Source organism: Dermochelys coriacea, chromosome 3, assembly GCF_009764565.3.
Source record: "Dermochelys coriacea isolate rDerCor1 chromosome 3, rDerCor1.pri.v4, whole genome shotgun sequence".
Lineage (NCBI taxonomy): Eukaryota > Metazoa > Chordata > Testudines > Dermochelyidae > Dermochelys > Dermochelys coriacea.
In genome coordinates, this window is record NC_050070.1 from 161,549,844 (window position 1) to 161,563,274 (window position 13,431).

At 48.9% G+C, this 13,431-nt stretch overlaps 1 protein-coding gene across 1 annotated transcript in view; it reads right to left on the reverse strand.

Moving 5' to 3' along the window:
* Positions 1-12,684, reverse strand: part of CAPN2 (calpain 2) — a 52,341-nt gene extending 39,657 nt beyond the window's left edge. Inside the window, exons 1-2 of the mRNA XM_038394368.2 lie at positions 12,281-12,684; positions 7,804-7,873 (exon numbers count right to left, since the gene is read on the reverse strand). Coding sequence (XP_038250296.1) covers positions 7,804-7,873; positions 12,281-12,577 — 367 coding nt within the window. The 5' untranslated portion in view covers positions 12,578-12,684. The remainder of the gene's footprint in view (positions 1-7,803; positions 7,874-12,280) is intronic.
* Positions 12,685-13,431: the final 747 nt, after the last annotated feature.

Below are 13,431 nucleotides of genomic sequence, written 5' to 3' on the forward strand. Positions count from 1 at the left end.
GGCCGACACAACCCTGCAGCCCCTGGGGAGGGGGTCTCCACGCACTTGCCCACTCCCTGAGTGCCAACTCCGCAGCTCCCATTGGCCAGGAACTGCAGCCAATGGGAGCTGTTGGGGCAGTATCTGCAGGCAACGGCATGCAGAGACCTCCTGGGCCGCCCGCCTGGAAGCCGCTGCCAGAGGAGTGTGCTGGTTGCTTTTGGGAGCTGCCAGAGGTAAGCACTGCACCCCAACCCCCTGCCACAGCCTAGAGCCCACACCCTGCACCCAAGTCCCTCCCAGAGCCCGCACCCTGCACCCCAAACCCCTGATCCAGCCTAGAGACCACACCCCAGACCCAAACTCCATCCCAGAGTCTGCATCCCTCCCGCACCCAAACTTCTTCCCAGAGCCTGCACCCCTCACCCCCTCCCGCACCCAAGCTCCCTCCCAGAGCCCACATCCCTCACCCCCTCCTGCACCCAAACTTCCTCTAATCAGGAAAGAGATCTTGGAGTCATTGTGGATAGTTCTCTGAAGATATCCATCCAGTGTGCAGCAGCAGTCAAAAAAGAAAACAGGATGTTAAGCATCATTAAAAAAGGGATAGAGAATAAAATGGAGAATATCTTATTGCCCTTATATAAATCCATGGTACACCCACATCTTGCATATTGCATACAGATGTGGTCTCCTCATCTAAAATAAGATATACTGGCATTAGAAAAGGTTCAGAGAAGGGCAACTAAAATTATTAGGGGTATGGAACAGGTCCCATATGAGGAGAGATTAAAGAGGCTAGGACTTTTCAGCATGGAAAAGAGGAGACTAATGGGGGATATGATAGAGATATATAAATCATGAATGGTGTGGAGAAAGTGAATAAGGAAAAGTTATTTACTTGGCCCCTAGTTCTTATATCATAGGAACACCAAATGCAATTAATGGGCAGCACTTTTAAAACAAATAAAACGAAGTTCTTCTTCACACAGCACCCAGTCAACCTGTGGAACTCCTTGCCTGAGGAGGTTGTGAAGGCTAGGACTATAACAGGGTTTAAAAGAGAACTAGATAAATTCATGGAGGTTAAGTCCATTAATGGTTATTAGCCAGGATGGGTAAGAAATGGTGTCCCTAGCCTCTGTTTGTCAGAGGGTGGAGATGGATGGCAGTAGAGCGATCACTTGATCATTACCTGTTAGGTTCACTCCCTCTAGGGCACCTGGCATTGGCTGCTGGCGGCAGACAAGACACTGGACTGGATGGACCTTTGGTCTGACCCAGTAGGGCCATTCTTATCTTCTTATGTTCCTCCCAGAGCCTGCACTCTGCACTCCAACCCCCTGCCCCAGCCTGGTGAAAGTGAGTGACGGTGGGGGAGAGCAAGTGACAGAGGGAGGGGGGATGGAGTGAGCAGGGGGCAGGGCCTCAGAGAAGGGACAGGACAGGGGCATGGTCTCAGGAAAGGGGCAGGCAGGGGGTAGGACAAGGGACTTTGAGTTTGTGCGATTAGGCAGTTGGCAACCCTACTGGGCGGGCATATGAAAGCCCTGGCTGTGCCAGAAGAGCACGCCCAGCATCACAACCGGCAGCTTGCTGGGCACCAGCCAGCAGAGGCGCAGAATCTCCCAAATGTCAGGTGGACCAAGTCCGCACGGGCGTGGCTTGTGCATGCCTGGGGGCCCATTGACTATTCTGCCCTGGGGCCCGGAATTGCTGTTGGTGGGCCTGGTGATCAGGGGGCGGATGAGATCATGTCTCTCTTGATGGACAGAGCCCAGCAAAATTAAGAGCCTGATGCATATGCCCAGCTAACAGCTTTACTCCTTTAGGGTCTTTTGCTTTCAGCACTGAAGGTACGTCCTAGGTTCCATCCCTGCTAATGGCTATGGTATATGTCTGTATGGGACATGGGTTTATTACAGCTGAGCTTTACTGCAGAGATTTCTGAGCACATTTTCAACCAATAGAGTGCTCTCTGGTCTGGCCACCCTACCTCCTCCTCCTCCTCCTCCTCCTCCCTCATGTGCATTTGGAGACACAGGAAGGAATAGCCCCAGCTGAAACTCCCCTTCTGAATGTGGAAACATTAAAAAAAAAAAAAAAAGCCACAGTAGCCAAAGTCATGTGTTTTAATTCCCTTCCTTCTTTTTGGGCTTTGGCTCCATTGTTCCCTCATGCTGGGATGGGTTATCTTCACTGCAGTATGCAGTGGCTTTGCGCCCTTGTTTGTAGTGCAAAGCACTGAAAGCAACACTTAGACAAAGCAAACATCCCAGCCTTGTGGAATTCAGAGCTTTGACCTCGTGGTACACAGTGCAACTCTGTCCTGTTTTGGCAGTGACTGAAGGGCAATGCCTGGCTGACAACCAGCGTGAACTGTGCTGATTGTTTCGTTCCTGTGGACTGATCTGCAAATCGTACATACCCACCATTACATTAATTGGGCTCTGCCATCTCTATAGAGAGTCCAGACACAGAATGGGTCCTGGAGACTCATCCACCTCCTGCTCAGGGTTAAGGCATATGTGTTGGCGCTGCATGCAGAAAAGATTTCAGCCTCCAGGGTTCTTAGTCGGCCAGACACCTTTTACCAGACTTAGTTCGCAGCTAATGGCCATGTGCCAAGACTTAGATCAGCCTGAATAATAAGAAGAGTGCAGGGGCTGCCGGGAGTGTGTATAGTGCCTGGTTGGGGAGGTAGATAAAGCTGTCGGTCTCTGAGAGTGGAGTACAACAAGACACCAGGCAAAGCTACTGCTGGTCCCCTTGCCTGTGCTCTGTGGGCTGGGTGGGACAGCTGGAGGCAGGTTCTACACTCCTAGCTTGTGGAGGTTCAGGTCAGGAAGCATTTTTTCCCTCATGATTGCTCAACCCACAATGCAAATACAAGAGCCTGGGGGTGAGCTCACTCTAACCATAACAATATTCAGGTTTCAGAGTAGCAGCCGTGTTAGTCTGTATTCGCAAAAAGAAAAGGAGTACTTGTGGCACCTTAGAGACTAACAAATTTATCTGAGCATAAGCTTTCGTGAGCTACAGCTCACTTCATCGGATGCATAACAATACTGTAAACTTCTCTGAGTCTGTCTGTTGTAATGTATGCTGCCTTCTTCCCTGGGCTTGCGGGGGTTGGATCTGACATAACTTGGAACCTGTACCCATGGATCCTCTCTATGGGGGCTTTTCAGGCTCTAGAAGTGTGTATACCAGACACTCAACATGCTTCCTTTTCCCAAAACCCAGGAAGTGAAGGGTAGCAGGAGCCTTTGATGGTTTCCATGTGTGGAAGGGATGTGAGCACTGGGACCACCTTGAGTAGAAGATTGTTACTGTTCAGGCCCCACTACTCCAGCGGTTACTGGAAATTTAGCCCACTAAGTCATAGTAAATTGAAGACTGTACAAGTAAAGAGCCTGGTGATGGAATATGGAGTTTTAGCCATGTGTTAGGAAACACTGCTCCATCACCCTTGGAATCCAGGGACGGGCATCTTTTACAAGCTTAGCTATCTGACAGGTTTGGATAGAGATCGTCCTTGGGCAGAGACAGGAGTGCCAAGCCCAAGGGGTGGCAGAGACTTTGTGTGAGAAGAACAGACTGTCTAATAAACCTCTAGGAAAGGAGTGGCAGGTTACAGAAATCCTGCTGTGATTCCACCAGAATTAACCCCACATCTGTCTAGGCATGCTATGCATAGAGTGTCCTCTGCGATACGTATGAGGAATCCGTTATTTTTGTTATTGTGTTTCCTGTATATAGGGCTCAGTATTCCTCATCTTATCTTTACCTATCTCTTGGTGCGTTAATTTAGATTATAGTCATAAGTGTTAGAAATATTAATATACCTCACTTGTGACTGATTATTCATTAATAATTATAAGAGTTTACTATTCTTCCTTAAAATATAGAGAGATGAGGGGGTCAGCAGTCCCCCATGAGTCATTTGCAGAGGTTCAGTGGAAGTATGTATTTAAACTACCTTCTAAGGCAGGGGAGGGCAAACTAGAGCCCGCGGGCCAGATCCGGAAAACACGCATCTAATTTTGTGACTTAGCCCTATCTGATTTTTGTTATATTTTTCAAACTTTTTTTCTAGGGAGGAGCTATTTATGTCTAAACACAGATGAGAGATACCATGCTGGATATGCTCCAGTGTTGTGATACCATGGTGACTTCCTTTTGAAAAAAAATTGTAAAGAATGAATAAGCATCCTCTATGTAATGGCCATTGTTTCCTTTCTTCTGCCACAATGAGTCACTACATACCATTTGATGGCTTTTTTTTAGCCAAATACCATAGCTGAGTAATGTTCAATCTGATGTTGCTGAACTAAATACAATTGTCGCCAAAACTGTAAGAACTGTGGAATAATAAATAATAAAAGCACCTCTCCTGAAAAAACAAACTAACCCTAAAGGGGAGATATTTGGTGCTTTTGAGAACCTAATGTATTATATATTTTACATTGTAATGAACGGCTACAGTGTGTGAGTGTGTGTATCACAGCCCTGTACTGGATAAAATTAGAACTATTCAACAATACACTCCATACTGTGAGCAAATAAGAGAGATGCTCCTTAAGTTTAAGAGGTAGGATCTTGTGGTTTTGGAGTTCTCTATCCCTGCTGTAACGGTGACTTTCTAGATGGTCATGATGTGCAGTGTCATCATAACTGTGACGCCATAGGTGGCCAGAGGTCTGTCACAATGTAAGTAGGGTTTCTGATTTTCAGGACTCTTTACAGAAATTGCATCTTACTTATTATTAGTAGGAAGTCGCTCTGATTGCCACCACGTATCACAGCTTCCTTTCTGAAATGAACCAAAACCCAGTTTCCTCATTAGTGCAAAAATTACAACCATAACTTGAAAACAGCAGCAGTAGGATCTGAAATGAACAATGTAGGGTGTCTTGCCTCCACATTGTTCTGCTGAAAAGCAACCTTTAATGCTTTTGGCCTTTAATTGCTTGCCAATTCCAATTGAAAAAACAATAGTGAAAACTCAACTGCAAATATTGGGAACGTTCGTCCCTTTGTTTGTATTTTGTACTAAACAATTATTCTTAGAGTTTTCCCTTCAGTTAGTTGCATTTTATCACTTTAAACTGAAATCAAAAAAGCGTTCTCTATAGATAAGTATATTACAGCAGAGTAAAGCAGTGGGGTGGGAACCAGTGGGAAAGATGTTCTTGCACTTTTGACTTCACATACACTGGACTTGTGAGGTCATGCCAGATGGAGGTCGCCTTTTATACAGAAACATGCTGGGAGGGGAGGGAAAGGGATCACATCTGTCAGGGCAGAGTTCCTGCACCACACAAAAAATCAGGACTACATTCCACCCCATAGCCTCATCATCTACTCCCTCATTAATCAGTTTCTTTCTCCCCTGCAGCATTGCCCATATCCACATTCTTCCCCCCTGCCAGCACCTGCCTGACACCACAAGCCAGTGCAGTACTGCAGTCTGGCCTAGAGGCTCTCCTCTGGTGAGTTCAGCCCTAGCAGTGCTAACTGCCTGGGGTGGGAGCAGAGGGGCTGGAGTAGATTACTGAGATTTTTCACTGCAGGATTTAGATCCCGCCCTGGAATAGCCACTCCCTACCCTTTCGCCTTGCTCCATGGTTCACCTTGAACTTTTTACTCCTGGAACCGGTTGGACCTGCAGTTGCATAAGCTCAGTGTCAGGCAGCTCAGGAATGACCCAATAATAGACATATCTCTCAGGAGGGATGGATATACATTCCCTTCTGTTAATTTTAGCTTAACACCAGCTTGTTCAGAGATATGATATATGTGCTCGAGGCTTTGTTTTCTCTGTACTGCACCTTCTAAATTTCTCAGGAGCCTACCTGTGTGCAGGGACAGCTGCCATTCTGAGATTTGACATTTGTTCTTTCTTGTTTTGTTGTTCTCCTTTAACTTAAAATTAGTCAGTCATTCAGACTGAAAAAAATCTGACAATTCTAAATAAGTGACCAAAGGAAAGAGAGGCCAAGATCTTTAAAAAGAGACACTGTCCAGCCATAGATGGTTTAACTACAGGCAGACCGTGGGCAAGGCTGATTTAAATCAATCTGTATTTGCTCTGAAGCACAAAGGACATGCCAGTCATGGCAGACTGCATAGTGTGCTCGAGGGATGAGACCACAATATTTAGTGATTTGATTGATTGAAGCAGAGGCAGCAAGGGATGATGTAACAGGAGACAAAAGAGTGTAGAAGGAGGAGCAGAGTTGTTAAGGGCCTAGAAGATGAGGACAAGAAGCTTGAACTTTATGCAGTTCAATAGGGAGCTAGAGGAGGGTCTCAGATGTATGTGTGTGAAAGTGATGTGATCATCACAACAAACAAGAAAGGTGATCTTGGCAGCATGGAGGTGATGCAGGTGTTAGGGCAGCCAAACAGAAGGAATTAAAGCTTTTCAGCGCAAGGATCATCTTTTTGTTCTGTGTTTCTACAGTGCTTAGCACAATGGGATCCTGGTCAATAACTGGGGCTCCTAGGTGCTAAGGCAATACACATAATAAATAACACAGCAGTCGTGAATGGAGTTGCGATGCTGGATGAGAGTGTTGACTGTTTGGACAGAAAGAAAAGGAAGAAATGTCAAGATGAGACCATACTAGGCCACCACACCCCTGAGCCCCAACCTGATAGTGTTTTAAAAATCAAAATGGGTCAATACACCAGAAGGTCCATCATGAGGTGGTTCCTAAGGAAATGCTCAGAAATGCTTCTTTACCCAATGAAACTGCATATAACATTTCCTTCCTCACTGAAAATTTTTTTTTTAAACTGCAGGACTAGTGCACTCTGCACAGTTGTTTGTCAGTTAAAAAAAAACCAAAACACCCCACTGCACATTGCAGAGAGGATGAGACATCAAACCACACACTTCAGCTATTGGTCACATCACTTAAGGCACTACTGAAAGGTGCTCAGACACTACAGTGACGAGCGGAGCGTAGTATTAGAACCTATACAGAATAGAAAATTAACTGTAGTATCTGATACAGCAGGGCCAGATGACAGCAGGATAATCATCGATGGGAGGTATAAGCGCACCAGGATACTTAGAGCCTGTGGACTGAGGAGAGGTTACTACAGGTTAATTAGAGCACCTGGAGCCAATTAAGGTCCTGCCAGAGACCTAATAAAAACCCCTGCTTCAGTCAGATGGGAGGAGAGCTGATTGTAGTTTGGAGGAGCACTGTTATTGACCAAAGGATCAGTGTACCAGGAGAGGGAAACACTGCTCAAGCAGAGCAGAGGGACTGCCCAAGGGGAGAGAGGGTAAGAAGCCCGAGAAGCTGACGGGGCAGAATGGGAGGTAGCCTAGAGGAAAGAACTGTAGCTCTAAGTGCTCAGCTGCTGTCCATAGGGCCCCTGGGTTGGGACCTGGAGTACAGGGCAGGCCTGGGTCCCTTCTCCACTCCCCTTCCCTCCCCCACCAGGGCATTAGCGGAGCCATCAACAATAAAGGCGGCACCCTGACCCATCACATGAAGGAGAAACATGGAATCCCACCATAATAGTGTTTGCCACTTGTCACAAATATTATTATTAATTCAGACAGTGATGCTGCATACAATGGACAAAGAAAACAGAATCCAATCTGGAGGAGCTTTCAGCGAAGGTCAGATAAAACATGGTCATCAACAATACAAGGGGAGATGGCAAAAGGCAAGGGGGTGGAAACTGGAGAGAGAACTAAACAGTTATTTAAGAGTCTAACATGAAACACTAACGGTGTGGAACTTGGACAGCATGTTAAGATACCACAACTGAAAATCAAACAGGTGATCTCTGTCTTACCCAAGGCTCCTTGGCAGATATCTGTGCGTGTGGCACCTCCAACAATAAACTGTGGATTAGAACACAGCTCCTGGAATGAAATACATAAAGTACTTAATAAATAGACAGACATGGGATAGGCAGTGTACTTGAGATGCTGGAGATCCCAAGTCTGTTCCTTACTGACCACCTTAGTTTCTGTATGTTTGCAGCCATGGTGTGTTACGATTAAGGCTGGGTGTTGGTCACAGAAGTCATACTTTCTGTGACTTCTGCAGCGGCCAGCAGCAGTTTGGGTGTGTGGGTGGGGGTTCAGAGCTGGGGCAGGGGTTTGGGGTGCATGGTGGTGCTTTCCTGTTGGGGGGGCAGGTGGAGTCTCCTACTGTCATGTCCGTGCAGCTCCTAGGGGAAGCAGCCAGGAGGGCTCCCTGCAGGCAGCAGCCCCATGGTTACCAGCCAATGGGAGCTGCAGAAATGGCACTGTGACAGGACCAGAGCACGGAGCTCCCCTGGCTGCCCCTCCCCCTAGGAGCTGCACGGACATGCCAGTCAGAGGCATGTAGGGAGGCTGCCAGTCCTGCCAACCCCTCCCTCCACCCCAGCACCAGCAGGGGTCCCGGGCCGTGCACCGCCTCCCACCCAGCACCCACGGCCCACTCCCACAGAGTGCCCACAGTCCCTGGCCCAAGTTTTAGTTAGGGGTATTTTTAGTAAAAGTCATGGACAGGTCACAGGCCGTGAATTTTCATTTACTGCCCATAACCTGTCCATGACTTTTATTAAAAATACCTGTGACTAAAACGTAGCCTTAGTTATGATTGCCCCTCCATTGCAAAGCATATCAAAACCATTACATAAAGAGGATACCATCGTGTCAAGATGGAAGGGATGAGGGGGGTGGGGGCTGGTGCACCAACACAGCCAGGGCTGGCTCTAGATTTTTTGCTGCCCCAAGCAAAAAAATTGTGGGCTGCCCCCAACCTCAGCACTGGGTTCCCCACACTAGTGCCCTCCCTGCACCGCTCCCCCCTGCCACCCCAGCCTTGGGCTTTCACCCCCCCCACACACCTGCACCCCCCTGCCGCCCCAGCCCTGGGCTCTCATTCCTCCACCCCACCCGCAGCCCCCTACTGCCCCAGCCCTGGGCTCTCAGCCCCACACCCCACCCGCCGCCCCAGCCCTGGGTCACTGGTAACTTGCTCCCAGGGCGGGTCATCAGCATCCGGTTCATGACACTGGCAGGGGCGGAGGTTGCATCCACCCGACTCCTTCCCGGCACCCAGGGGGGGCCCTGACTCCACCCACTCATCCCTCGCTTCCAGCCGGTCCGGTACTGGCAGTGTCAGGGTAAGCAGTGAGGCTCCCGGGCCACACCTCAGCCCAGGGTCCCTCCAGCCGGGGCTTCTGCCTCCAGGACCGGCCAGGAATCAGGATGGCAGAGCCAGGGGGACCACCCCGGCAGGGCACTGAGGAGCCGGGACAGGGTAGCCCCAGAGGGAGCGGCCGGCGGGGAGCGGACCCCAGAGAGCAGGATGCAGGCCCTGCACAGCAGCACCCTGGGCACCGGTCCCCTCTATGGCCCTGCTGCTGTTACTCCTGGCCGCCCTGCCACAGCCCCTGGGTGGCTCGGGCCACTTCACCCAACCCCTGCTGCGGCGCTGGGGGGCGGCTGCCCTGCGACACCTGCAGGCAGCTCCTCCGTGCACCCCACAGGGCGGACCCCAGCCCAAGTGTCCCACCCTCCACATGTCGGAGCCTGCCGGCGGCGCAAACCACAGCAGTCCCAGGGCAACCCCCGTGCTGCTGCTGTTGGACCCCAGTCCCGGGGCCAGCTTTGGCCACCCGCTGTGGCTCTTCCACCTGGTCTTTGGCAGCAGCTTGGGGCTGGGACAGCGTCTACCTGGGTGAGTGCCGGCAGAGCTGGCCCTGAAGTGGGGAAGAAAGAAAAAAAAAAAGGGGATGGCCCAAATGCCGCCCCTACAAATGTGTCACCCCAAGCACCTGCTTGCTTTGCTGGTGCCTAGAGCCAGCCCTGGTAACACAGCACAACAATGGAGAAGGGAAATTGTGGCCAAGGAAAACCAGGCAAATATCTGTTTTTACAACAGGCACAATTTTAGGCCTATACATACAAGATTTTAATGCCTAATCTTTGAAGGACCCTGAGACTATTAATTGCGGGGAACCCATATCTGCTTTGGAAGGATTAACAGCTGAGAGGACTCTGCTGGGATCTGAATGGGTGCTTGGCAATTGCATAGTAAGCACAAGCTGCTTTAAGTTGCCGGGGATGAAGGCTGAGTGGCACATTGTATAGAACAGCCTCCATGTCTTGGACAACTCATCCCTGTGCTAAGAAAAGCAGCTTTCTGCGGTGACCGATCACAAGGGTACTCAAAGCTAACATGCTTGTCTGCAGAGGTGGTGTAGGCTCTAAGGCAAAACATAAGCAGCAGAGAAAACTTTGTACAGTGTTGGCCACTCCACAGCGGGTTCCCTGAGTAAACAGAGGCTTGGTGACCAGCCCCTTCATAAAATAGCATATTGATTGGGCTCTAGTTGTTTGGCTCTTACCCTGAAGGATTTTTCCATTTGTTCTTGGAGCTGTTTCAATGCTCTTTGGGGGCACTTTGAGCCAAATTCCTCACTAATGAGTTCCTAATACACCAAGGATGAATGTGGCCCTTTGCGAAGAATCTTTGACTAGCTTTATTCAGCTATACCTCTACAAAAGATAGGCACTAAACAAAGTGGTAAGGGATGCTAGACAGCTGGCAGGAAAATATAACCTCCCTGTATCAGTCAGGGTAGAGGAAAGGGTATCTGGAGAGGGCGGGGGGAAGGGGTGTATAAATAGGGACATTAACATGGGAAAGACTATCACAGAGATTTGGAAAACAAAGAATGAAGCAAGCAACATTAGTAGGATGAAGAGAAGGAAAAGAAATAGGTAGTGATGGGGACAGAATCCATTGTAACAACTCCAAAACTTGACAGGTATAGTTCACAAGAGACCTGTGTAGCTGTAGGGCATGGATCTCAGGGTGGGAATGGTGTGAGAGTTGGGACATGGATTAATTCAGCAGGGTTTGTTCATATCAAACAGGCGTAAACAGGCATGAGTTATGTAGATTGGAAATGCAAACAAATGAATCAACTAACAGCTAAGAACAGTCCACTGGCTATTACATGTAAAAAAAAGCTGTCTTCAACTGAAAAAACATAGTGGGAGGGCAATGGAATGTGAATGCAGAGTCTTGTGTGTTTTGCCCTTCATGGAGTTTTGCACTGAAAACCAGCCATGGCTCTGGCTGGCTTCAAATACTGGCTCCGGTCTTAAAAGTAAAAAAGATTTCCTGTATTGAACTCAAGACAAGCAAGATATCTGGCATAATTATAAAATTGATGTGAGAGGAAGATCTGGGCCCAAGTTTGTATCAATATAGCTCCTCTGACTCCCATGGAGTTACTCTGACCTTACACCAGGTGACTCTGGCCCTTGAACTGGACTGAATCTCTTGGAAGTTCAAACAGAGTTTCACTTAACCTTTCTGTTCATTTTTGTGCCTCAGCATTTCAAGCCCAGATATTTCCACAGTTCCCACAAACCTTCCAGCTAGTTTTATAGACCAAAGAGTTTTGAATAAATCCAAACCGAACCACTGGAACTTTTTAGCTTTGCCTGGTACACATCAGTGAGCCATTAACCGCCTGCATCTGCACCCTCATATCTTGGCTGTGTGACAACACCAGGCAGCTCAGAGGTGCATCCCTTGCCCATGAGCAGGAACCAGTAATGTGCATTCTTCTCTATGGGATGGGGAAAAGGGTTCAAATCAATAGACAGGCTTTCACTGCTGTGTGTGCTGAGCTTGGAAAGAGTGCATTCATCCTCCCTGGCTAAACAGCTGTCAGGTAGTGCGGCTTAGCCAGGGACCTTCAATCCATGTGACTTCCCCCTCTCCCTTTAAGGAGAGAGAGTTTCTATAACCTAGTCAGGTGTAATTTAATCTCTCTTCCTGCTACAGATGCCAATAGATCCTGATCCAAATCCCCAGCCACTTTGGGGTAGTAACATCCCAGGGACTGGGTTTGGCTCATTAGTAAAGGACCTAATGCAAAATTCAGAGCGGATCCCTCCTCCCCTCGCCCCTAAAATTCAGAGTTTGGAGGTTAAGATCAGGGTTGAGCCCATCTGCAGTTCTCATGCTGCCATGATGCACTGAAAAGTCCAGCTCAGTTTTTTATAGAAAGCGTCTTTTGACTCTTTCATTTAGAAATAGCTTCCTTCCCCCAGGACTTCCCCTGCCTAGGGGTGCAGGGGGGGACCTCGCCCATCCAGGGGAAGCGCTACCCTTACCACTGCCGCCTCCCCGCACCAGCCAAGCCGGCCCTGCTATTCCGGACAACGGCATGGCTTTGCCCTGCCCTTCACGTTGACCCTCTTCTCTCTCCCTCCTCCCTGCTGTCCAGGGGGCCCAGCACGCAGGTATCCTACCGTTGGTCTCCTCCACGTGATGCCCTGAGTTTTGTGGGAGTTTGGTCCCAGTTCTTTGTACCCCAGAGAGGAGGCAACCGCAGGGAAGGATGGATCCTGGAAGAGTTTCCCAGCCTGGAGGCACTCGCTCCTCAGCCTCTCGAAGTCCTGCCTGAGGTACTTAAACGCCTTTGCGTTGGAGCCTAAGCCCCTGGCTGTTTCCCTCTCTTTAGCTACTTTAGCTGCAATCCCAGCCATGTTTGCCTTCTCCCGCTGCTGCTGGTGCTTTGCTGCCGTCTGCTCTCCTGTGGGGAACATGAACGTGCAAACCTTCCAGCTGAGCAGAGACGTAGGAAACCTGAAGTAAACAGCAGCAGCGGTATTGGGAGCCAGAACCGCTGGTGAGCCATCAGAAGGGGGGAAATCTGCAGCAAAAGCTGGGTGTGGCTCGTGCTTAAAGCTGCAGCTTCCCCCTGGTGTCCCTATGAGGGTATTTACTAGAGGGCGGTGATGCATCCTGCCTGGGTGTTCGCATCTGTCAGCTAGTGTTACTGACAGTTACATCTTGCCTGTTTGGTAAGGTGCAATCCTCCTAACGGGGATGTGCCTGTCATCCCCCTTAAGCAGATGCCCTTTTCTTTGTTTTTTTGAACAGCCTCCTCCCTCGATCAGAAGTCTTCAAAAACTGGCCCTCAACATGGGAACAGAATCTGGGACCTTTTTGTTCCAAAGCACAGAACTCTGCCATTTGAACTAAAGGAGTGACCCCTTAGCTGGTAGGAATCAGCTCTTAGCCACTGCATGGATCAGCCATTTGAAGGGGACAAGACCCACCTCGCCACTGTGTTACACACTCTGACTGTCAGGGGGAGCTTATTCTGAGTATCTGAGGTCCGCAGGAGTAAAAATCCCATACCCATCACTTTCTCGTGATCTCTGGCCTGGGTTGTCAGCAGGAATAAAACTCAAACCTTTGGGCACCAAAGCCCAGGCCTCTACCCTGTAAACTAAATGGGATAAATGTACAGCTTGTACGGAATGTAAAACTTCTCTTTACTGCATTTCCTCTTTAGTTCCTCCACTCCAAAACTGGCTGTATTTGACAGTAATGGGTGATGCAATGCTTATATTTTGTAACATGTTTTGGGATCCTCTGGAATTTAAGGCTCTGG